The 24,931-nt window shown below is 39.8% G+C and overlaps 4 protein-coding genes across 4 annotated transcripts; all 4 read right to left on the bottom strand.

Moving 5' to 3' along the window:
* Positions 1 to 480: 480 nt before the first annotated feature.
* LOC134624974 (immunoglobulin kappa light chain-like) lies at positions 481 to 1,948 on the bottom strand. Its single transcript, XM_063470224.1, has 5 exons — positions 1,891 to 1,948; positions 1,080 to 1,781; positions 837 to 953; positions 707 to 750; positions 481 to 597 (listed from the first exon to the last, which is right to left on the bottom strand). Exons 1-5 carry the CDS (start codon positions 1,946 to 1,948, stop codon positions 481 to 483), a joined length of 1,038 nt encoding a protein of 345 aa, XP_063326294.1.
* Positions 1,949 to 7,197: 5,249 nt separating this feature from the next.
* Positions 7,198 to 8,580, bottom strand: LOC134624070 (immunoglobulin kappa light chain-like). Its single transcript, XM_063469054.1, has 4 exons — positions 8,523 to 8,580; positions 7,701 to 8,402; positions 7,481 to 7,603; positions 7,198 to 7,256 (listed from the first exon to the last, which is right to left on the bottom strand). The coding sequence occupies exons 1-4, from the start codon at positions 8,578 to 8,580 to the stop codon at positions 7,198 to 7,200; spliced, it is 942 nt and encodes a 313-aa protein (XP_063325124.1).
* Positions 8,581 to 11,399: 2,819 nt separating this feature from the next.
* LOC134624069 (immunoglobulin kappa light chain-like) lies at positions 11,400 to 12,834 on the bottom strand. The gene is made up of 5 exons (XM_063469053.1): positions 12,783 to 12,834; positions 11,986 to 12,693; positions 11,773 to 11,898; positions 11,645 to 11,655; positions 11,400 to 11,519 (listed from the first exon to the last, which is right to left on the bottom strand). The coding sequence occupies exons 1-5, from the start codon at positions 12,832 to 12,834 to the stop codon at positions 11,400 to 11,402; spliced, it is 1,017 nt and encodes a 338-aa protein (XP_063325123.1).
* Positions 12,835 to 18,532: 5,698 nt separating this feature from the next.
* On the bottom strand, positions 18,533 to 23,661 carry LOC134624068 (immunoglobulin kappa light chain-like). Its single transcript, XM_065470260.1, has 5 exons — positions 23,607 to 23,661; positions 22,818 to 23,519; positions 22,607 to 22,732; positions 22,477 to 22,487; positions 18,533 to 18,685 (listed from the first exon to the last, which is right to left on the bottom strand). The coding sequence occupies exons 1-5, from the start codon at positions 23,659 to 23,661 to the stop codon at positions 18,533 to 18,535; spliced, it is 1,047 nt and encodes a 348-aa protein (XP_065326332.1).
* Between the last annotated feature and the right edge of the window lie 1,270 nt (positions 23,662 to 24,931).

The raw sequence follows: 24,931 nt of genomic DNA, 5'->3' as shown, positions 1-24,931 counted from the left end.
AGCACTTTACACAACTTGCCTTATTCACACATTTACACAATGTAAATGCTTTCTATTTAACGTTCACACACATTCATACTTGAGTGAATGCATTGGGGAGCAACTTGGGGTTAGTATCTTGCCCAAGAATATTTGTTACATATATTTATGTACGTAGCAAATACTGGATATTGACATAACAAATTTCAACTTAAAATGATGCTGTTGTAGTATGTCAATAATTTATCAGCCAATTATGAAATATTGACTCTGTGAATAAAAAAAACCAAGCATTTAATGTTCGGACGTTCAACAAATACTACGATGTTATAATCAACTTTTCAGTTGAAAGGTTTATTTATATTAGCAATTAATGAGAAAAAGAAGAGAAATAAAGCAACCAATGTACTTTTAAACTAGTCATATTTAAGACAAAATTGCACATACATGATACTGCTAAGCTGAAGCTCTATTACACAGAAGTAAACATGTCCAGTTTTATTATTTGATACTAGAATACAGACATTTATCCTCTGGATTCTCTCTTTTTCTTGTAGATCTGCCGGTCTTTTTTACCCTCAAAGCAGCATAATGAAGGGTTTCTTCAGGTTCACAATTCTGGTAATGAAATAAATCCACCAATCACAATATGGTCCATGATATAGAATTTTTAAAATGACAGATATTTGTCATAATAACAAAATGATTTCAAATTGTATTATTCTACCTCTGAGTTTGTTATAGAGGAAGCTGAAAATCTTGCATTAGATCCTGAAACACACGCACACACACGAATCATATTTCAAAAATACTGGATGGCAATTTTATATAAACCATATATGAACAGCAAAATTTACCTGTACACTGCCGTCTGCTTATCCCGTAAATTAAGAAAGCCAGTATAAAGATCAGGATTGTGGTGAATGCCAAGGCAGCAATTAAGAAATACACAGAGAGAAGAAAAGTCTCCTGAGCTGCAGTAACAAATATGAAAATAAGATATTATGTTAGCAGCTTTTCCAATTTGTAATAACATTTAAATTATAAAGTAAACAGAACTATTTATCAGTAGAAAAAATGTGTGCTAAGCTTCTACTCACACCCAAAGTCCAGCTTGGTCCCGTTTCCAAAAAGCATGTATCCACATGAGGCAACAGTACAGTAGTAGATCCCAGCATGAGAAACATCCAGGTTCTTCATTGGCAGGCTGTACACACACGTGTTTGTGTGTGTCTTTGGTTTCCTCTCACACTCATCATTCCTGCCTCCATGGCTGTAAATGAGTCCTGAATGAGACTCTTCAGAGTCTCTGAACCAGTAAACACTGTGTTCTTCATCACAGGTCCCAGTGTGTACTGTACAGTTCAGAGTCACAGAGCCTCCTGGTTGGATGGTCTCAGATGCAGACTGCTGAATTAAAGGCCGGCTGTTCAAACCTGAACCTTTAACACTCACAGTGATTCCTTCTGCAAATTCAAAACTTACTGAAAAGCTACTTGCGCAGAAATAGGTAGCTGAGTCCGAAACCTGTAGATCTGTGATCGTCAAATGATTTTGAGCCTTTTCAGTAGACAGTGTGAAGCGTGGATTGTTCTCACATTCATCATAGAAAGTGCCATTTTTATCATACGAATAGAAGCTAGAAATGAGCCTTGGCTTCTCTCCTAGGGTTTGCTTATACCAGTAAAACCTTGCTACCACTTCACCTTCGTAGAAACACTGCAAAGTTACACTCTCCCCGACATTAGTGGATATAAAAACTCTGTCTTGACGAACAGACGAGAGCTGATGACTCTTCTGAGCTGAAATGGAAAAAAACAAAGACAACTGAATTAGAAAAAAGTAGAACTCATGTCACTGAGTGACCTTAATCTGTAAAAGAAAAGTTACTGAAGAAAAAATGCAACTCACCCATTTCCCCAAAGAACAAAAGCATCAAATAGAAAACAGATGGTGGAGATATCATCATGGTCAAATCCGTGACTTGAATGGAAAGAAGCTTTCTGTTCATAGTCTCTTCAGGGGCAAGACTGTATTTGATTGGCTGATTTAAAGTCACACTGTATGCAAGGAAACAGCTTCACATTCACAGCATAGTGTCAAAACGTGATGAGAGATACACATGGAGAACAAAGTGGCTCTTGAACTTTCCACTGAACTTCAAGTTATTGAAATTTAACTGACCACTCAGTCTTACTCACATCGCACCTTACAGATCTCACTGATCTAAATATTAGTTTTTAATATCTAGTCTAGTACAGGAAAATGTAGCAACAGCAGCTTAGTGTAAGTGTTGTTTCTACAACAAATAGCTCAAATAGCTTCCTTCGCCACTGCCTAAACTTATAATCTTTACCCTTTTCTGTGTGCATGTTCCTACATGTTGTTATTGACATTTTTTTGTAACTAGTTCAAATCAAGAGAGGAGGTTCATTGAAAAAAATTGCATATTAAACAAAAACACCTTGAATCAAATAAGAGCATAAGGAAACTTTCAGATAAGTATGTCTGAAGTGCCTTTGGATTTGCACTAGTGGCTAATAATAATGTATTTTTATCACCATCTTTACTATATAAGAAAGTGATCAATTCGCCACTCTTACATGTAACCTACATATCAAGGAAGTGTACAGTTTCTTCATTGTATTCATAAGTAAACTGAAGGTTATTTTTAAATGCATTTAAGAGATTTACTATTTTTTTCAGTTCTTCATTTCCTTGAAAAATGCAAAATATTTCACGCTTTAACCTGTAATATTTTATCTTAAAACCAACTTATTTTTAACAGGGTTTAAAATAAATCCATACTGGTTCCAATATACAATATAAATCATATTTATCCACAGTTATTCATGATGACCAATTTTATCAATGTTTTTTTTCTGATCTTTGATGCATTTGTCAAATATTATATTAATTGACATTACTCTAAAACAGTGAGTATAGTACTCCTAGATGTTAGGGAGGTTAGGAGATGAGTCAAAGAAAGAAATCAACATGAGAAACTGAAGAAGTGCCATTTGGGAAATGTCACAGTATGTTCCTGTGGTTTTTTCTTTGTGCTATTTACTAGTGTAGATCTGCAGAACCAGCACCCCAATGCAACATGCCTGTGTCGGCTCTCTGTTTGAAACATCCCGTCCTCTGACCCAAGGCAATGCAGAGTTTAGATGGAACTGGTGTGGGTGAGAGGACTCGCCCAGTTCTCACTGCCTAGAAGTCCAGGTGTGTCTTCCCTGTTTCATCTGATAAGCCACACCCGTTAGCAGGAACTCCCCTCCCAGTCGTGGGCCTTGGAATTTCTGGGCTGATTTTAGGGGCCTGGATTTGTATGGCTATGGGACTGTTATTTTTAAAGGGCTGGTGTAGGATTCATAAGATTCATATTTTTACTTTTACTATTTCAGAAAAGAGGAAATTCCACAATTTACACTTAAATGGGGCGGGGGGGGGGGGGGGCACTAGAGATGTGTTTTATCTCATCGTTCAATGTTAAACAAAATAATCTAACAGGAAAGCAGGACTTTGTGGATATTCAGCCCTTCAGGAATACAGTGGGATCACAAATCTTCACATAGTTGGGAGAAGCTGCGAGAAGCTTGGGAAGCTGCAATCCACCATGTAAGCAATGAAAGTACAAATTCTTCTCAGAATTACAATCCAAAACACCAATGATGATGATGAGCAGAGCCAAAGTCCAATTTGGAAATCCACCATCTGGGCAGCGATTGATCCCACTGGCATCTCTGCTGGAATTTCCAACTGCTCATCTTACAGAAGGCGCAGGGAACCGTTCAAGAATGTCAATGGGTGGTTTAATGTATGCTCTGTCAAGAGCCCACACACCTCTCCCCCTTATCTAGACAGACAATCACGTTGTTTACATGAAATCTTCCGGTGTCCAGCCAAACCCTATCATTCTCTCTCTCTATATCTCTATTTCCCCACATACATGGTTTAAAACAAAGTTTAAACTTGAAAATCATTTCATCCCTTTTTTTCATCACTACTTCATTTAGATTTGTCTTTAGCACATTCTCACATGAACAGTCATTTTAGCATAACTCCTTTTCAACTAAATCACAGAGGAATTCATTCTTTTACTTTTTCTCCTTACAACTCTGTGTTTGACAATCACAATTTGCAATTTACCAATTCACCTGATAGTATTAGGCATAATTAACCATCAGCCAAGTCACATATAAATCATAAAACTGTGTTTAACCATTACAATATTTAACACTGATTTTCTAGTTCAAAATAATGGCAAGATAATCATTCTGACCGAGCACTACAAGGTCGAAACACACATAAAATCCAGACATTAGAGCAGGCATTGTCTCTCCTCCAGCTGCATTTCTCAATTAACATACTAATCAGGTATCCGGGGGGGGACTTCAACCTCTCTTGATGCCACCTTTGTTTTTGTATTCAAAGTGTAGTCGCCTTCACTGTTCAGGGTCATTTACCTTGTTGTAGTAAAGCTGTCCCTCTGCAGCATGAAATGATTGTGTACATGGGAAAATGACAGTTTGTGCTTTAGATTATAAGGAGAAAAAAAAAGATTTCTAAAAACTGTGTTGATATGTAATACACAACATAACACACAAAAAGAAAGATGGCATGGTGAAAGATGTTCTGTGCTGCATTTGAACTCACAACTATCAACATACAAGAGAGAATAGAGTGTGTCAAATCTGCCATTAAGCCAATAGGCAGTACAACATTTTGAAAATCTGAACAGAGACACACAGCACACAATTGAGCCAGTCGCTTTGAAGTATAAATGGTCTGTTAGTCGGTGAAAAAGAAGTAAAATGGCAGACGACAATAACATATACTGGGATTGTTGCAAATCCCAGCCCAATCACTTTGTTGCCCGCCTTCATTGAGTCTGTCAGTTTCATTTCGGTGTGCTTTAATGATCTTCGTGCAGTCACTGGTTATTGGTGGGATTGTTGCACTGCAGCAATTCATGGATATTTGTCTGTTCTTCTTATTCAATACTGACATTACTGTAGTCCAATATTTTTTTGGCCCACCTTCTGTGAGTCAGTCAGCTTTTATTCTGTGTTCTTTACATTTATGTGCTCTTCTTCCCCATCCTCATCTCACTCTGGTCCCTCAGAGAACCACCCAAGCCATCCATCCATCCATCCAGCCGCTTCCGCTTATCCTTTTCAGGGTCACGGGGGGCGCTGGAGCCTATCCCAGCTGCCATGGGGGGAGAGGCGGGGTACACCCTGGACAGGTCGCCAGTCTGTCGCAGGGCCAACACACAAGGACAGACAACCATTCGCACTCACATTCATTCGCACATCCACACCTAGTGATAATTTGGATTATCCAATTAACCTATCCCCACAAGCTGCATGTCTTTGGACGGTGGGAGGAAGCCGGAGTACCCGGAGAGAACCCACGCAAACACGGGGAGAACATGCAAACTCCACACAGAAAGACCCCGGCCTGATGTAGGAATTGAACTCAGGACCTTCCTGCTGTGTGGCAACAGTGCTAACCACTGTGCCACCCAAGCCTTCATCTTTATATCTGAGATGACAGCATAGCTGCAGTCTTTCAGTTGTGGTGAGAATGTAAATGGAAGCCAACATCTGGAGTTTACTTCCCAGCCAAATGCCATTGTGTTTATAGCTGTTGGCTATAGCTATTATTAATGGACTACACTTAAATGTGAACAACAACAACAATGATAATAATAGTAATAATGATGTGGGAAGTATTTGCAAATCCCAAACACAGATTTCCACCAGCTGTTTTAAATGCACAGACTAGATAGCAATAAGCAAACATTTTGCTCTAAGTTTGCTCTAATGTTGAACTGATATTGATTATTATAGATGGTAGTTATAAAGGTTTTGATTAATAAATCACAGCATGTCTAGAATGTTCTCTACAACTTTAGATAAAATATAAAGAAATCATTATGGTTGTTCTGTTTTTATATCTTATGAAAAAAAAAACACAACATGAAATTGTTTGAACATAAATGTTTTTCTCTAAAAATGGGCATAAATGAAAAGTACCAAAGCAAATCAGTCTTTCACCTTTCATCTCAGACAGCGCTGTCATACAGCTCCTCTCCTGTCAATTAAGGTATATACATATTTTACATTTCTACCATCATTTCTTCAGAGTCAGATTTGTTGATGAAATCTCCGCTATATTCATAGTGATACATTCAAAATTGACTGCAATGACTGAGGTCAGCAGCTTTTTTCTTCTGGTTTGTGCATGTTCATTGTGCACAAACCGCTTGTCATTCAAGGTAAACTGATGGGACACCAGCATGTTAGGCAAGCTGGGAATGGCTCTGTTTCCAGTGTTTTTCGATCCATTATGATCTGTGCTTTGTGTTGCATTAGCATTAGCAACTGAGGCATCATCATAACAGATGAGTTTCTTCTTGCCAATCACCTTGGCCAACATGTCTGATGTAAAGAAGCTGGAGGTTGAAAAGTTGTTAGTACCTCCTTTAAAAGATTAGCAAAGGAAGCTGACCGTGACGGAGAGGGGATGGCTGGTCTGACTGTGTCCAGTTTAATAAAACAGACACGTTAGATTAGCATCTATGAGAATGTCTGAATGTAATATGTTTAACAAGTTGTTTAGCAACAGCTTAATTTTTTATTTTGTCCCCTGTAGATTTTAACCATCACACACTGTTCAAACCATTTCATTCAGCTGATTTTGTTGTTATTTATATATTTTAATAAACTCAAAATCCAGGTATGTGTTTCTGAGCTCATGAAAGTGGGCAGTGGCAGTTGGGCTGTAATCATCATGCTTACCTTTCTGTAAAAGTCACCACACACTGGGATTAATCATACATTTATTCGTGTCAGACAGGGTATTTATACATTTTAATTGATCTGTAGCTCAAAATCTGTTGTAGACATTTATGAGGCATTCTTGTGAAGGCCTAGAATATAAACAGCATGTAAGGTTAAAGGCAGCTCTGAAGGCAAAAAGTCGGCTCCAACTGACAAGTGGGTGTAGATCAGAAATCCACTTGCATTTTTATTTTGAAAGGTTTGTTTAATAGTTTTTTGACACAAAACTCTACAATCATCACAGATGTCTGAAAACTTTACCATGATATACTTTAAAATGAGAAAGCATGATCTCTTGTTCTGTTAAACACAGATGAAACATCAGTTTTACTAATTTACACTAAAGTACACACATTCACTCCAGGTGTCATCCCCTTGTCTTCCTGTGTTGTTGATCTTGTTCGCCCTTAAAAAACTTCCGTAGCCCTGGTAAAGAAAAGATGAAAATCACAAATGTGGTTAGTGGGGACAAAACAACAACACAATTTCCCATCAATCCAAGAAGACATTACCATTTCATTTGTCATGGTGAGATCTGAAAATCTTCCGTGAGATTCTGGAAAAGCCAAAAAATAGATTTGATATAAAAATAACATGAAATTGAGTGTATATGAATCTTGTATATATGCATACATTACAGCACAAGTTACCTCTGCAGAGACAGTGTTTTATATTCTTCAAACTCATTGAGGAAATTAGAAATACAATCAGGATTGTATTGAATGCGACGGCTCCATTTAAGACATACGCCAAGAGAAGAGAGCCCAGCTTGTCTACATATTCAAATAGCAGGAGACATTACTGAGTTTTCAACTTTGTTAAAGTATTGACTTCAAAGTGGGAGTAAGAACTTTTCTTAACTGTACTTACCCTCAAAGTCCAGCTTGGTCCCGTTTCCAAAAAGCATGTATCCACATGAGGCAACAGTACAGTAGTAGATCCCAGCATGAGAAACATCCAGGTTCTTCATTGGCAGGCTGTACACACACGTGTTTGTGTGTGTCTTTGGTTTCCTCTCACACTCATCATTCCTGCCTCCATGGCTGTAAATGAGTCCTGAATGAGACTCTTCAGAGTCTCTGAACCAGTAAACACTGTGTTCTTCATCACAGGTCCCAGTGTGTACTGTACAGTTCAGAGTCACAGAGCCTCCTGGCTGGATGGTCTTAGATGCAGACTGCTGAATTAAAGGCCGGCTGTTCAAACCTGAACCTTTAACACTCACAGTGATTCCTTCTGCAAATTCAAAACTTACTGAAAAGCTACTTGCGCAGAAATAGGTAGCTGAGTCCAAAACCTGCAGATCTGTGATCGTCAAATGATTTTGAGCTTTTTCAGTAGACAGTGTGAAGCGTGGATTGTTCTCACATTCATCATAGAAAGTGCCATTTTTATCATACGAATAGAAGCTAGAAATGAGCCTTGGCTTCTCTCCTAGTGTTTGCTTATACCAGAAAAACCTTGCTACCACTTCATCTTCATAGAAACACTGCAAAGTTACACTCTCCCCGACATTAGTGGATATAAAAACTCTGTCTTGACGAACAGACGAGAGCTGATGACTCTTCTGAGCTGAAATGATAGAAGGAAAAAAGCAAAGACAACTGATTCAGAAACACGTAGAAGGAACATCACTGACAGTGACCTTGATCTCTAGAAGATAAACATTACTGAGGAAAAAACACAACTCACCCATTTCCCCAAAGAACAAAAGCATCAAATAGAAAACAGATGGTGGAGATATCATCATGTTCAAATCCGTGACTTGAATGGAAAGAAGCTTTCTCTTCATAGTCTCTTCAGGGGCAAGACTGTATTTGATTGGCTGATTTAAAGTCACACTTTACGCAAATAAAGAGCTTCACATTCACAGCATAGTGACAAAATGTGATGAGAGATACACATTGAGAACAAAGTGTGTGACCTGAGCGGCGCATAGTGCATGAAGGCTGCTAATGCTCTACGTAACCAAGAAGAGTTTCAGTCCGCCTCTAGCATTAATGTTGGCAGAACAAATGCGTACTGGGAGTTTTGTGGCATGTATTTCCATGGATGAGCAGCTCCTGCAGCAATGTTTAGTTGGCCCTGTATTTTAATCCACATAGTGCATATAAAGCAATATGAAGTCCTAAATCTGAATGTTAATATGGTAAAAGTAATGAGAAAGATTATAGAAGATTACAGTTCTAAAACACAATGTCAAAAATTAATTACATTCATGCTCTCAAACATTGTGTTTAGCAGCTTTATGAAAACAGTGTTAAATGGAAATATTTTTTTGTTAACTGTATTTTTACATTTCTTTTAATAATTCCACTTTTGAAATGTAAACAAAAACATCAAACAAGCAAAAATAGAGCAGAACAAAACTGCTCACCAGGCTTAATAGAATAAAATGCACATTCAATAGCTGATCAAATACAACATACTAGTGGTGGGCGGATCGATCCAAATATCGATAGTATCGATCCCAAGTCGGCATCGGTATCGGATCGATACTAGCCTGGTGAGATCGATTCTTTACTTTGAGTTCTGCTTGTTTGCTATGCTTCGGCAAAAATGAAACAACCAGGTCGCTGGACTCACCGCTCCTGTGTCAGCAGAGAGCAGACACACTTTGCTCCCTCTCCCACACTCTTATATTTCGGTGTTGCACTGACACATCATGTGACTTAGACACTTTGGGGGTTAAGTTGTTTACATATTAATTATATTTTTTTTGTTTTGTTTTTGTTGTTGAAAATTTTAATTGTAATTTTTGTATTATAGTTTATCAACAGTATTTGTTTTAATTTGTTTACTGGTTTGCGTGCACTTAAGATTAAAAAAAAAAAAAAGAAAGATCGCCACCACGGCAGACCCGATGGCATTTTTATGCTTCGCAGCATCATTTATTCTTACAATAATCACACGGTTGCTGTAACAGTACATTCAACGGCTGCAGCTCTCCCGCTGGCAGCCGTACACATCACCACCACCAAACCTGCAGCGGCATCGCAGAACACGCCATGCAACATACCCCCCTCGCCCGCTTCAACCCACCCCGCGAGCAGGCGAGGGAATCGGCCGGACCATCGGCGCCCCATGCCCCAGCCCAGCGACGGGGAATTGTCCACTCTGGCGGTCGCCCGCGCCTCTAGCAGAAGCCCCGGAGCTGGCCTGATGGCCACCCATATGGCAAGCAGCGGCGGCGCAGCAGGCATGGAAGTGAGCTGGGGCTCACAGGCAGCTGGGCAGACGGCCGGCACGCAGGACCATGCAGCCTGCGTGCCGAAGCGGACAGCATGCCGCCCTCCGGCGTGGCAGGACCCCCGCGCACCTCAACCTCCGTCTCCAGCTTCGCAGGTACCGCTGGCGCGCCAGCCTCCGGCTCACCCCAAGCCGTGCGCTGTCCACCCTTACAGTGATCACACGGTTGCTGTAACAGTAGCCTACATTAAGCGGCTGCAGCCCTCCTGCTGTCAGCTGTACACATCAACACCAAAAACAACAAAAGCACAAGCGGCGCACAGGTTTTAAGCCGGCGAGGCATCATTGTAGATGCCGTGAAGGTGAGTCCATCTCACCTGCAGCGGCATCGCAGACCACGAGCCGCCACAATAATAAAACATTTTTTATTTAATTATAAATAAATTATTTCTCCTAATTATGTCCTGCGTTTTAACGAATTAATAATACCAAAGGAAACATCACAAAAAACACTTAAGGTCATGAAAATTAATTGCGATTTAGCAATTCAATGAGGCATCCACCTTATTTATTGAAAAGTATCATATCGGTATTGGTATCGGCGATACTGGCCCGAATTTACTTGGTATCGGATCGATACCAAAATATGCAGTATCGCACACCACTACAACATACACCAACACCAGTATAATCAGTGCCCAATGTAACCATGTAAAAAAAAAATCCTAAATTTGGCAAGTTTCTATTTTCACCTATGTAAAAATACAGGTCATGTAAAACAGTAATACCTTCAACTCGTCCATGAACTTTTGTAGTGAAAAATTATCATCCTTTTTAAGTATATTTTCCAATGCAAATGAATTTAAGTCATGAATATGAAACACTGCCCGATGCAGAATCTCTGCACACATAACTCACAGTAATTTACATTAGATTTTCTTAGTGTACAGACTGTGATCAGTTGATATGGGCTCCTGCTGCTCTGACATTTACTGCTCTTTGTGAATATACATAACTGAATTTCACAAGATGTAAGCAGATGTTTCATGAGATGTTGTGGCTGATTTGTATCCTCTACACTGACACTTTTTATGCTGTCTTTTTTCTAGAAAGTATAACGTTGGAATAAGGGTGGAATTCAGTGAATGGATCTAAGCATCATCAGTTAAAAGTCATATTAACCTTCGCTACACTTGATGTGATCTAACTCTGACTTCCAGTCCAGATTCAAAACTCTTACCTATGTTAAAAGCAAAAACTGTTTTGTATTTGGTAGAGACTGATACAGAGCTGGACTGCTCATATTATGAACAGACAAACAAACGACAAATGCTTTCAAGACATTGAAAGTATTGATATAGATAAGAAACACGTCCACTTCTATTGCTTAATGCTTGAGTAGACACATTCAGCCTTGCTGTTGTTTCTCGGTCTTCTTGGCCTCTCAGCCTTGTGGTGCCTCAACGCGGCATAATGAGCGTTTTCTTCGTTTTGCTCAACCTGATAGTAAAATATTAAATGCAAAATTATTTAAAATTGCTTAAAATAAATAAAAAACGAAAATAAACTGAATCCAAAACGTTCCAGTTATCTTAATATTTTAAAGTTAACTAAAATAAAATTACCTCCGCGACTGCTGAAGAAACAGGAAAAATTGTTGAATGAGACTCTGAAAAGAACAGATAAAATGTTCTTACTGTAAAGCTGTGTCAGTACTGATTAGATAATTAGATAACAATAAAGGTTGCAGTACCTGGGTGTTTGGTGCTGTTTCTCTTGTGGGTCACATACAATCTGAAAGCCATTAAAACACTCAGAAGTGTGGTGAATGCCAACGCTCCACTCAAGAGATACACAACGACACAAGAGTTCCTCTCATCTGTGGACGGACACCAGGAAACATTATAGATCCTCTAGCTTGCTGCTATGTAAGATTGTAATATATATAAAAAAACCAGTTACTTACACTCCAGCTTGGTCCCGTTTCCAAACAGTATGTGTCCACATGAGGCGACAGCACAGTAGTAGGTCCCAGCATGAGACGTATTCAGGCTCTTCATTGGCAGGTTGTAGACACAGGTGTGTGTCTGTGTGTTGTGTTTCCTCTCACACTGATCATTCCTGCCTCCATTGGTGTAAATGATTCTTGGGAAAGATTCTTCAGAGTCTGTGAACCAGTAAACACTGTGTTCTTCATCACAGGTCCCAGTGTGTACTGTACAGTTCAGAGTCACAGAGCCTCCTGGTTGGATGGTCTCAGATGTTGACTGCTGCACTAAAGTTGGGATATTCGACCCTGAACCTTTTACATCAATGACAGTACCCTCTGCGAACGTAAACCTGTACCCATAGCTGCTTGCACAATAGTAAGTAGCAGAGTCTGAAATGTCCAGATTTGTTATCTTTAAGTCAATGTTGCCTTTTTCAGTATTCACTGTGAATCGTGGATCAGTGTTGAATTCATCATGAAGCGTGGGTTGGGTGTCCACTTTGTTGAGAACAAATGAGGAAATGAGCTTTGATTCCTTTCCCAAATTTAACTTATACCAGTAAAACCTTGCCACATCGTTACCTTCATACAAACAGCGCAGAGTCACGTTGTCCCCAGTATTAGCTGATACAAAATGTCTTTCTTGATGAAGAGACAAGGAAAATTTGAGGTCATTTGTGTGAACTGAAATAAAATGAAAGAACGTAAATGAACATTTTAGACACAACAAAGGACTGTAAAAGTTTCAGGCTCCAGCTTTAAAAAAAACTCACCCATTTCCCCCAAGAACACAGTCAGATAGAAGACAAACTGTGCAGATGCCATCGTGTTCAGACTCTGGCGCTGAATGCAAAGATTCTTCACTCACTTTGCTGTTCAAAGAAGACTGTGTTTGATTGGCCAACCACAGGTGACACAGAATGTTCTATTTAGGGAGCTTGATCACGTGTCAACTGACGTCTATATGTTAAGCTCAGTGTCTGGACTGTTAGGAAACAACATAAATGAGGGTAAAAGACTAGTTTGGTAAGGGAAGACCAATCTTGTCTTCCCTGGCAATCTAAAACCCATGTTCTAGTTGACCTTTGTTTCCATTATACCACTCTATTCCATGTTTTTTGCAGCATACTTTTAGTAAGTGTCATTTCCTGTTTGAAATATGGTGTTCAGTACCCCCTGCTTTTCATAGTATGAACTTTTACCATATGACAAACAGCAGCTCCATGGTTTTTCGTTCAAAGACAATTTTTGTAGATTACCTCTATAGTCCAACACAGTGGATTATTAATTAAACAATTAAGATGTCATTGAGAGATGATGAGATGATATAGCCTTTATTTGTCAGTTGCAGGTCTTTTGCCCACAACCGAGATGACAGACCTTGCCGACCGTACATACAATACAGAAACGTCACATTGGGGAGACAGGTCAGGCTAGGTAGCGAGGAAAAAAACATCGAAATGTGTAACACAAAAGGATAATACAGGAATGCACAGATATCAACACACCATAGCACAATAAACACAGACAAGCAACATGGGAAAGTGTTCCAGTGTGTACATCTGATCTGGGACCGCTGCAATCTTCGATTGCGCCTCCAGCTGACCCGATGTCCACATCAGAGGGGAGGTAAGCGTTGGAGGTGGCGTTGGATCCGGGGTAGGGAGGGTGATGCGTCAGTGAGTGCTTATCAGTATCAGTATATGTATGTGTGTGCGTGTCCATAGTTCAGCTGAGACAGTGTCCTTCGCCCTGCCAGGCTAAGTAAACAGTCTTCCAGCCAACCCAGGTGGCCTTGCATGGAATGGGAAGAAACAGTCAAAACACAGTCGTTATCAGGGAGTTTTTGTTCAGCTCCAGCCTTGAGCCCACAGCTGGCGCCGAAGGGGTAGCCGCATTATGATGGTAATTTTTCTTTTGCAACAACTCATGAGAATTTCAAGCTGTTCTTTAACACTCCGACACTGGTCTCTCAATCTCCCGTTGGATAGCTGCAAGTTTCTCCATGATGTTATTAACCTTCAGTTCCGTGGTCTTCTCATTCTTTTGCTCAAAGAGCAGATTCTGAGACCTCACGACCGCAGTCGGCTGTTCCAAGATGTAATCCAGAGGTGTTGTTCTGAGTGGACTTTTCCTTGATGTAATCCAATGTACGCTCAGAGGTCTTATTCTGAGTATTCACTGCAGCCGTAAGCGCCTCCAAGCTCTTAACCATGCTGCACTCAGTGAGCCCTTTCTGAGAAGTCGCGCCTCGTCCCATCATTTCAATCCCAGCGGGCAGCCTTGGGGGGTTTGAATAGCTGGTTCCGCTTTCTTAATTCTCCGATAAGCCAGGGCCAAGCCAGCTCCGATCAGCAAGAACCCTGTTATCATGGTTCCGAATAGGTAGATATCTTCAGCATCCTCGATCGACAGTCCCGCCAGGCACACGATCCTCCATGTCTGCCACCCGTCCATCGTGTATCCGGCAGGGAAAGTCCCTCCAGGGCACTCGGGCTCTCCCGAGCCCAGACTTCAGGATTACAACTTCAGCTTTTAAACGAAGAGTTTTTGAGGGTTTGTTGCATTAGCTGTAAAGGAATTAAATATATTTTTATAATATACAAATTCCCTATTTTCAGAGGGTCCAAATTCATGGAGTAATTGACTAACAAGCAGTTTCATGTCTGTCCCCTTGTTATATAATTCTAAATTAAGCAGCAATTTAAGCAAGCAAGTGTTTATAAGGCAAGCAGTAAGTAAACACTGAACATGGTAGCCCTCCCAGAGCTAAAGCAGACATACAGTTACAACCAAAGCACACTTAAGCTGCCAATATACCCTCACGTCACTGACTGCTGCACCGTCATCACACAGATGCAGCCATTTATCCCTACCATTAAGGTGCAAGAAGCCACAGCAGTTCATTAATTTTTTTATTTATAAAACACCAAATCACAGCAACAGTCGACTCAAGGTGTTTTATATTGTAAGGTAAACCACACAATAATACATACACAGAAAATCCCAATAATCATATGACTCTCTATGAGCAAGCACTTTGGCAACACTGGGAAGGAAAAACTCCTTTTTAACAAAAAGAAACCTAATCTTACAAGTGGAGATAGTGTATGTTTCCTGAATCCAAACTGAAAGTTGGTTCCATGGAAGAGGGGCCTGGAAACTGAAGGCTCTGCCTCCTATTCTACCTTAAAATACTCTAGGAACAACAAGTAAGCCTGCAGTGCGAGTGCAAAGTTCTCTAATAGGGTGATATGGTACTATGAGGTCATTAAGATAAGATTGGGCCTGATTATTTAAGACCTTGTATGTGAGGAACAGGATTTTGAATTCAATTGTGGATTTAACAGGGAGCCAAATAAGGGAAGCAAATATAAGAGAAATATGCTCTCATGTTAGCTTTTACATTTTGCCCAATGTCTTTGCAACATTTTTTGTTGCATTTTTTATGTTGCCTGAAATGCAATGGGTTTTTTTTGAGCATCTATGAAAGTAAAAGCCTTACATCCTGTAAAACCATAACACTTGCCACACTGAAAGAAAAAGAACAATGTACAGGGAGTCAGCAGATCTCAGAGTGATAAAGAAAAGGCTGACTGCCATATCTGCAAACGAGCTGTATCCACAGAACTAGTAAAGCCACATGTATTAAAATTCCCATGAAGGTTTAGCTCGTCGGTCGAGTTGTCAAACACTTAAATCAAATTCTTTTGTAGGTAACCAGCAACAGCCATGTCCTGCATCACTCTGCTATTTTTACTGAAATCCGTTAAAGTCTACAATTTGTATGAATCTACATAGACATGCTTATAAATGGCAAGATGACCACTTGGTAGTTGGCAAACATCAAGTGGTCTTTTTCTAGCAGCTTTCTCTTCATCAAGGTAAATCTTTTTCACACAATGGAGACTCGTGCTTAAAAGTTACCTTCTCCATATGTTAGCTTTGCAGTCTATGCAACAGAAAATCCTTTTTTTCCAATTCGTAATTCTTGCATGGTATCAGTCTCTCTCTCTGTTTCCTCACTTTCTCCATGTGTGTGTGTGTGTCTAAGTAAGCAAAGTTTATTTATATAGCGCTTTTCATAGACATGAACAACATTTACAACACAATATCAACAAAGAAAGATGTTAAAAACAGAATTTAAGGTAAAAAAAAATAAAATAAAATAAAGGAATATCAGCAGAAGGCCTGATTGACCAGAAAAGTTTTTAACTGTTTTTAAAAGACTCCACATATAAACTGAGCTGGAGTGGTAAACTAAAAAGTGACATGGTTCGCATTTTAAGATTAAAAATGCCCAAGGCGAAGCGGTCAAAAGTCTGGTTGTCCTTCACAGCAAAAGATGCAAACTCAGCAGCCTGCAACAAGTGCTTTAAGCTGATACTGTGCAAAGGAGGCAACACCTGGAGTCTGATGAAACACCTGGCGATGCATAGCGTCTTTTTAAAAGCCGAGAAATGCACCGTATTTGATAGCTTGCTGCGAGACCTCACACCGAGCACATCTACTGCGGGTGTGGTGCCTGTTATCAGACCTGAAGTTAGCAACATCCCCCAAGAACTCGAAGAGTAGAGTCCTGGCCCCTAGCCCTGCCAGTGTAGCAGAAATGATGACGGATGATGATGGCAGCAGCAGCCGTTCTTCTCTGCGTGAATAGCTTAATGTTGTTCGTGTGTAATTTACGTTGAGTAGGCTAACCACGTTATTAAATTAATACATGTAAGGTGAACTAGCAAACACCGTCGTAGTTACATGTGGCTGTCTTCTTGTTTGATGGCAGATACTCCCTTCACCCTGGCAAAAAAGGCTAAAATGACCAAAGAAAAAGTGGAAAACAGCTAAACATGAGAGGTTTTTGGACAAAGTTTGTGTTCTCCATTCTTTAAGCACCTGTTCGAGCACCATTTAAGCACCGGCACCGTTTCAAAAGTACCGGTTTGGCACCGGTATCGGATAAAACCTAAACGATACCCATCCCTAGTCTTCAGTGTGCGAGTCTGTCAAGTCCCCTGTGTTTAAGTCTCCCTCCCTTTGTGTCTCTCTCATCTCCCCACTCCCTTTCTCTTCCTCTGTGTCTCGTCTCCTCCTCTAGTTTACATGTGGGAAACATGTAAACCAGTGTTCCATTGTGTGTTCTCCCTAGCCATTGTGCCCTCTGTATTTATTGCTTAGTTATGTCTGTATCTCATGTCGTGTTTCCTGTTGTACTTTCACAGTCTTGTGTTTCATGTTCAGTGTGTTCAGTTTGCTTCCTCCTGTCTTGTCATTATGTTTATTCGTCCCAGCTGTGTTTCCCGTGTGTTTCCTTTTCCTTTGTCACCCTCATGTGTATTTATCAGGGGTGGGACTCACTTAAAAAATGTATCGAATTAATTCGAGACTTTGAAATTAAGTAATCTTGATTAACCGCACATAAAATTTGCCCCAAAGCGCAAATGGTTTTTCTTTTTAATTTAAAAGGGTTTTAGTGGGCAACAGAATCAAATAATTGACATGGACATGAATATTGTAAAATCCAGCTCTTTTAATTTCTGAAAAAAAAAGCATTTAAACCACATTTCAATTCAAAACAGAGAAACAGTGAGAGACAGAGTATGACAGAGTATGCAAATGGATAACATATGTAAACAGACGTTTTCCCATCCCTACTAATGAATGTTATCTTGTTTCAGGATATCATGTCATACATAATACCTGCTATTATCCAAAGACACATCTGCTTACCTGTATCTTTTGCTCGTTTCTCCTCTTCTTTTCTCTTTTTTCCAAACTGATGACCTGTCATAATGTCTTCAGATTTTGTGTTTGTTGAAGGGCTGTCAACATTAACGCTTTAACGCCGTCATCACGATTAATGCGATTAAAATTTTTAAGGCAATCAACCCATCTGCAGTGCAAAATGAACGAATTTTGGACAAACTGCCCGAAAAGCGTTGTCAGAGGCATTTCGGGGATTTTGAGTCATTCTACGCTCCAGATGGATTTATTGCATTAACATTTTTAATCGTGTTAATAGTGATGGCGGCGTTAACGTTGACAGCCTTAGTTTGTTGATTTGTTTTTATTTTGTTTTATTTTGCTTTCTTTTAGTTATTAGATGCCACTCCAGCCAGCCAGAGAATCCCCCGCTGCCCCACCCCTCTCCTACCTGTGCAGCAAACAGCAGGCGCACCTCACAAACAGAGGGCGCCCTTACTCCTCGCAAATGGACAATAGAAACCTATCGGTGCCTATATCCCCAAAATGTGCTTGCATGATGTCGGGACAGCATGGGTGTGAGCAACTTTTTTTTCACCGATGCCATGATGCCATGATGCCACTTCGCCACGTCGCCATCCTGGGCAACCGCCCATGTCGCCCATATCAAAAACCGCCACTGTTTACGCTGTTCCTGCAACAGGGCCTGATGGCTGGTCTAAACCTCCTCTCACTCTCCCGTTTCAAGACACTTTAAATCCTTAAAGCGTGGGTCAAGCACAGTAGCTATCTTGAGCCACTGACAGTTGAGTGTAGCTACACGTTAGGATAGGTTCTCTGTGAAGGCGGTCTTAAATTTGACCATATAGTTCGAGTCTTCATTGAAGACCTCCATGGTGTGATGCAGGTGGCAGAAAGCAGGTAAAACCACTGAACATGAGATATGTGTGTCACCTCCAAGACGCTCAGTCAAAACCTGCAGTAGACAGTTCAAGAAAGACTGTGTTGTGCAATAGAAGTGGCGTTGACTTGTTAGCTTAGCTTACAGGCTGAAAAGGCATACAAGCTAGCAGATAGTGAATGAATATTTTCTAATCAGTCAACAGCATCTTTGACATTGTTCCTGAAATAATCTCTGTCATTTGCAATAATACTTTACCTGCTGCTTTATAAGACTGTGGTTGGTATTTATGTTTCTGTTTAAGGTTAGATTCTGCACAGATCTGGAGAAGTTTACAGAAAAAAATGCAGCAATGAACATCCCAGTGACACAATGGCTTGTATAAAAGTAACCGCCAGGAAGAATATTTCAAATGAACAGGTTAGAAACCACAGGTATATTATTAGGCTTTTATTAGTAGTCCAATTAATGAGGCCCCACATACTTTTAACAACAAATTAGGTTCAGATGTGGGGAATTATTTGATAGCTGTTAAAGGCCTAAATCTATATGATGCAATGAAACAAGAAGAATGTGCAAGAAGACAATCCTCTGAGACAGGACTGCAATAATAATAACCCGAATAATAAACCGGACTGGTGCCTCAACAATGATGCTATTTACAGGAAGGGTCAGAGCAGATTCTACCTGCTGAGGCGGCTGAGGTCCTCTGTAGTCCAGGGAGCACTTTTACAGACCTTCTATGACTCTGTGGTGGCATCTGTCATTTTTTACAGTGTTGTATGTTGGAGCAGCAGTTTATCGGCAGCTGAGAGGAAGAGGTTGGATAAACTCATCAGGAAGGCCAGCTCTGTTCTGGGATCCACCCTGGACCCAGTGCAGGTGGTGGGAGACAGAAAGACTCTGGCCAAAATAACATCTCTGATGGACAGAGTCTCCCACCCCATGCATGTAAATGTTGCTGATCTGCAGAGCTCCTTCAGTGACAGACTGCTGCATCCTAGATGCATGAAGGAGCGTTTCCGCAGGTCCTTCCTCCCTGCAGCTGTCAGACTGTACAATCAAAACTGCTCCCGACAAACATAGAGGTTTACATCAGCGCTGTAAATTGCACTATTTTATCAACTGATTCACACTACAACCTGGATTGCCTCTTATCTGTATTTAATTTTATTTAATTTAATAACGGTACAGTACTCTGTTTTTGGTAACCATTGCCCTTGATGTAAATATGTAAAAAAAATGTGTATGTTTCCGTTCTGTGTCTTGTGTACTGTTTGTCTGTATATGTGTCTTTCTTGCTGCTGTTACATCCAAATTTCCCCTTGTGGGACAATTAAAGGATTATTCTATTCTATTCTATTCTATCTGGGGTCTTAGCCAAGGAGGTGACCAAGAACCCAATGGTCACTGTGACAGAGCTCCAGCATTGCTCTGTGGAGAAAGGAGAACCTTCCAGAAAAATAACCATTTCTGCCAGTTCATTGCCTAGACCAGGGGTCAGCAACCTTTAAGACCCAAAGAGCCATTTGGACCCGGTTTCCACACAAAAGAAAACACTGGGAGCCGCAAATACTTTTTGGCATCTAAAATGAAGATGACTCTGTATATATTGTTTTTGACCTTTATGCTTTGTGTGAACAACTAAGGTGTGTTGCTTATAAAATCCATGAAGTGCTACAGAGAAAATCACATTTTATTTATGTAATTAACACATTTTGAACTCTTAAAGAAATATAACAAAAGGAAAGACACCCAGCTGAACTAAAATGATCCATGTAGCAAACAAAAACTGTTGTGAGCCGCCACCCTTATATCGCCTTTGGGCTTTTGGAGCCTTGACCTGACTTTTAAAAATAATTGGAAAAAAAGCACTAAAATTGTGCCTAAATATGTATTTTACCTGGTTAATGTGTGTGGCGGGGCGTGGTCTGCAGCGCCACTGCAGGGGAGGCGGACGCACCTGAGCGGCAACCGCAATCACGCCTCGCCGCCTTAACGTCTGTGCTATCTATGCTGTTGTGTTGGTATGTGTCGGGCTGTGAGCTGAAAAGCTACAGCTGGCTGTATGCGTACAGCAACCGTGTGTGAAAAGTGGTCAATAAACAGGTGCTGAAAAGCATGTTCATGGAAACATCGTCGGGTCTGCCGTGGTATGTTTACAATGGGACTTCTGCTCCTGAACCTTTGCGCACAGCGTCTGCAAATCGGGGCTGTACAAAGTCACTTTCATCTTTACGCAGGACTGTAAGCTGTCATGTGTGAGGCGTGAGCGGTGTTTGTTTTTAACATAGTTCACAGTGGAGAATAGCTGCTGACATAATGTGGACCCGAAGATCCATAATTGGCCTACCTGGGTTGAAAGTCTCGATAAATGCACGGCGTTTCGGTGGGTACACTGGGTTCCGTGAGTGTGACGCTTATTTTGAGCGATGAAAATATGATAGAATATAATTTTATTTTTATATTACAATAATCTTCCAATTTAGAACTACAAGTTAAAAAAGAACTAACATAAATAAAATACACTTCAGCTAAATACTAATTTATTTTCCCAAACCACGCGGAGCCGCACTATAAGGACTAAAGAGCCGCATGCGGCTCCGGAGCCGCAGGTTGCCGACCCCTGGCCTAGACTATTCTGTAATTATATAATATAAAGTTTTCATAATTTCACAGAAATTAAAAAAAAGAAGACTTTCGAAGCCAGAGGTGGAAAAACAAAATGTTATGATTATTAATTATTGTGGTGTTTTGAAAATGTCGGTGGGGATCTTCTAAGAAAAACCTGTTTTTTGACCACTTAAGCATGATTGTATAACAGAGTAATTAATCTATTTTCTTTCAAGAACATACCAAAAAACAAATTGCTCCCAAAGTATCTACTGTTTTGTCACTGTGTATGTGATAAAATCCTCCATATAAATATAAAGCTGAGCTGTATTAGAGGTCAGTGAGCCTGTAAAAAATAAATAAATGAATAAATGAATAAATAAATAAATAACGCTTAAATCAATTGAAAGCAGTGCCAATTGTAAAGGACTGAAGCATTCTGCTTGGCTGGATGATAAGAAATATATACAAAATTACACTTCTAAAGCATAATGTAAAAAACAACAAAACAGTTTTCTTTTTCTAAATTCACACTCTCAAACTTAGGAAGCATCTTTGCTTAAAATTTGTGTTTAGCAGCTTTATGAAAAGAGTTTTAAAGGAATTTTTTTTTCTTACCTGTATTTTTAAATTTTTTTATTTGTTTTTTTTTTTTATACTTTCACTTTGAAATTGTAAACAAAGACAAAAGACAAGCAAAAATAGAGCAGAACAAAACAGCTCATCGGGTTTAATACTGCCTGTATGCAAATTATACATTACTATGTGATCAGCTATTGAACATCTCATTAAAGAGACAACCCAGAAACCAGCAGATAGTCACGTAGAGAAAATCTATAGTCATTTGTAATACTCACACATATAATTTCAAAAACTGTTTTGTATTTGGTAAAAATTGAACTAAAGTTAATACAGAGCTTGCCTGCTCATATTATGTACAGAGAAACAGAAAGCAAATGTTTTCAAGACATTGAAAGTATTGATATAGATAAGAAACACGTCCACTTCTATTGCTTTATGCTTGAGTAGACACATTCAGCCTTGCTGTTGTTTCTCAGTCTTCTTGGTCTGTCAGCCTTGTGGTGCCTCAAAGCGGCATAATGAATGTTTTCTTCATTTTGAGCTACCTGATTATAAAATATCAAATGCAAAATTATTTAAAATTGCTCAAAATAAATAAAAATGAAAACAAACTGAATCCAAAATGTTCCAGTTATGTTAATATTTTAATGTTAACCCCCCCAAAAAATTACCTGTGCGACTGCTGAAGAAACAGGAGAAATTGTTGAACGAGATTCTGAAGAAAAACAAATAAAATGTTCTTACTCTAACACTGTGTCAGTACTGAGTAGATTTTGTCAATAACAATAAAAGTTGCAGTACCTGCGTGTTTAAAGTTGCTTCTCTTGTGGGTCACATACAGTAATAAAGCCATTAAAACACTTAGAAGTGTGGTGAATGCCAAAGCTCCACTCAAGAAATATACAGAGACACAACAGTTCCTCTCATCTGTGGACAGACACCAGGAAACATTATAGATCCTCTAGCTTGCTGCTATGTAAGATTGGAATATATAAACAAAACAGTTACTCACACTCCAGCTTGGTCCCGTTTCCAAACAGTATGTGTCCACATGAGGCAACAGCACAGTAGTAGGTCCCAGCATGAGACGTATTCAGGCTCTTCATTGGCAGGTTGTAGACACAAGTGTGTGTCTGTGTGTTGGGTTTCCTCTCACACTGATCATTCCTGCCTTCATGGGTGTAAATGATTCTTGGGAAAGATTCTTCAGAGTCTCTGAACCAGTAAACACTGTGTTCTTCATCACAGGTCCCAGTTTGTACTGTACAGTTCAGAGTCACAGAGCCTCCTGGTTGGATGGTCTCAGATGTTGACTGCTGCACTAAAGTTGGGATGTTCGACCCTGAACCCTTTACATCAATGACAGTACCCTCTGCAAATGTAAACCTGTATCCATAGCTGCTTGCACAATAGTAAGTAGCAGAGTCTGAAATTTGCAGGTCTGTTATCTTTAAGTCAATCTTTCCTTTTTCAAAATTCACTGTGAATCGTGGATCAGTGTTGAATTCATCATGAAACATGGCTTGATTGTCCACTGTGTTGACAGTACAAAGGAGCTTTGATTCCTTTCCCAAATTTAACTTATACCAGTAAAGTCTTGCCACATCATTACCTTCATAGAAACAGCGCAGAGTCACATCGTCCCCAGTATTAGCTGATACAAAATGTCTTTCTTGATGAACAGACAAGGAGAATTTGAGGTCATTTGTGTGAACTGAAATAAAATGAAAGAACGTAAATGAACATTTTAGACACAAGAAAGGAGGGTAAAAGTTTCGGACTGCAGTTTTAAAAAACTCACCTGTTTCCCTCAAGAACAAACATGTCAGATAGAAGACAAACTGTGCAGATGCCATCGTGTTCAGACTCTGGCGCTGAATGTAAAGATTCTTGAACCTGTCTTTGCTTTTCAAAGAAGACTGTGTTTGATTGGCCAACCACAGGTGACACAGAATGTCCTATTTAGGGAGCTTGATCACGTGTCAGCTGACGCCTATATGTTAAGCTCAGTGTCTGGACTGTTAGGAAACAACATCAATGACAGTAAAAGAAGGTATATAGCTCAGTAAGGGATGGCAGGTTATTGCATTTTCGAGGACCTGTGTTTCTTTTCAACCATTTTATTCCATGTTTTTTTGCAACATACTTTTACCAAGCTTGTTGCTTGATGTTCATTATTGCCTGTTTTTATATAAGGACTTTTAAATTAAACAGTCAATTGTCATTAAAGTTTAGAATTTCATCAGGTGCAAGGCCAGGTGCATCTTCCGATGAGCCGACTCTGACTAACCTTCTGTCTTGATTTGTCACAATAAGCCATAACATGATTAAATGTTACATATTAATAATCCTAATCATTAAATCTCAAAACAAGCGGTATGCATCAACAAGTGCTCATACAACAAATGGTACAAACTTCTGATCTAAATGTGGATAATACTGCACGTACGTTTATGGGTCACATAAAATAAGAATATATGGGTTAAATGCAGTATAACCTTTGGACACACCTTCTCACAGAATATGTTACTGTGTTAAGTGTATGTATCTTGTCAGTCTGTGTGTTTCCTGTTTTTATTTTGATAGTCCTTGTCCTCTGTCAGTGGAGTCTGCTTTGCTTCCTGTGTCTCTTTACATCTGATTAGTCCCAGCTGCGTTTCCACCCGTTCCCCATCCTCTCGTTATCCTGCCTGTGTATTTTAGTCCTCAGTCTGTTGTCGCATCGTACACTCTCTTCGTGCTGTGTTTTCTCCCGTCGTGTTCCAGGAAATATCCTCGCTCTTACTCCGGGTTTGTTTTTCTTGAGTTTCCCTGATTACTCTGTGGTGTATTTTAGTCCTCCGTCATTCATTGCCTGTTGTCATGTCGTTAATCTTCGTACCCTCTTTTTGTGCTGTGTTTCAAGTCTGTGCTTCCTTGTGTCTAGTTTCCAGTGCCAGTTTAGTTTATGTTTCACACTTGAGGTTTTGGTTTATTCTTTTTAAGTGTTTATTTTTTTAAGTGTTTATTTCCATGAAGAGTTCATCCGGCAATAAAGCTGCGCCCTAAGTTCTATCCTTTGTTACCGAGTCCTGCATTTGGGTCCAACTCCTGCCTGCCACACAGCACACCCTGACATCAGCCAAG

This window comes from Pelmatolapia mariae, linkage group LG3_W (assembly GCF_036321145.2).
Source record: "Pelmatolapia mariae isolate MD_Pm_ZW linkage group LG3_W, Pm_UMD_F_2, whole genome shotgun sequence".
NCBI classification, from domain to species: Eukaryota; Metazoa; Chordata; class Actinopteri; order Cichliformes; family Cichlidae; genus Pelmatolapia; species Pelmatolapia mariae.
Note: the sequence above shows the minus strand (reverse complement) of the source record. Positions and strands in the feature narration are given on the sequence as shown.

Excerpts from the sequence above, each read along its gene's own strand:
- LOC134624069 (XM_063469053.1), bottom strand. The coding sequence starts at position 12,834 with ATGGCATCTGCACAGTTTGTCTTCTATCTGACTGTGTTCTTGGGGGAA. Across the intron at positions 12,694-12,782 it reads TGTGTTCTTGGGGGAAATGG|TTCACACAAATGACCTCAAA; the intron begins GTGAGTTTTTTT and ends ATTTTATTTCAG. Across the intron at positions 11,899-11,985 it reads AAACGGGACCAAGCTGGAGT|ATGAGAGGAACTCTTGTGTC; the intron begins GTAAGTAACTGG and ends GTCCGTCCACAG.
- LOC134624974 (XM_063470224.1), bottom strand. The coding sequence starts at position 1,948 with ATGATGATATCTCCACCATCTGTTTTCTATTTGATGCTTTTGTTCTTT. Across the intron at positions 1,782-1,890 it reads TTTGTTCTTTGGGGAAATGG|CTCAGAAGAGTCATCAGCTC; the intron begins GTGAGTTGCATT and ends TTTCCATTTCAG. Across the intron at positions 954-1,079 it reads GACCAAGCTGGACTTTGGGT|CTCAGGAGACTTTTCTTCTC; the intron begins GTGAGTAGAAGC and ends TTGTTACTGCAG.
- LOC134624068 (XM_065470260.1), bottom strand. The coding sequence starts at position 23,661 with ATGGCATCTGCACAGTTTGTCTTCTATCTGACATGTTTGTTCTTGAGG. Across the intron at positions 23,520-23,606 it reads TTTGTTCTTGAGGGAAACAG|TTCACACAAATGACCTCAAA; the intron begins GTGAGTTTTTTA and ends ATTTTATTTCAG. Across the intron at positions 22,733-22,817 it reads AAACGGGACCAAGCTGGAGT|ATGAGAGGAACTGTTGTGTC; the intron begins GTGAGTAACTGT and ends GTCTGTCCACAG.
- LOC134624070 (XM_063469054.1), bottom strand. The coding sequence starts at position 8,580 with ATGATGATATCTCCACCATCTGTTTTCTATTTGATGCTTTTGTTCTTT. Across the intron at positions 7,604-7,700 it reads GACCAAGCTGGACTTTGAGG|ACAAGCTGGGCTCTCTTCTC; the intron begins GTAAGTACAGTT and ends TTGAATATGTAG. Across the intron at positions 7,257-7,480 it reads AAAACACTGTCTCTGCAGAG|GGCTACGGAAGTTTTTTAAG; the intron begins GTAACTTGTGCT and ends TTTCTTTACCAG.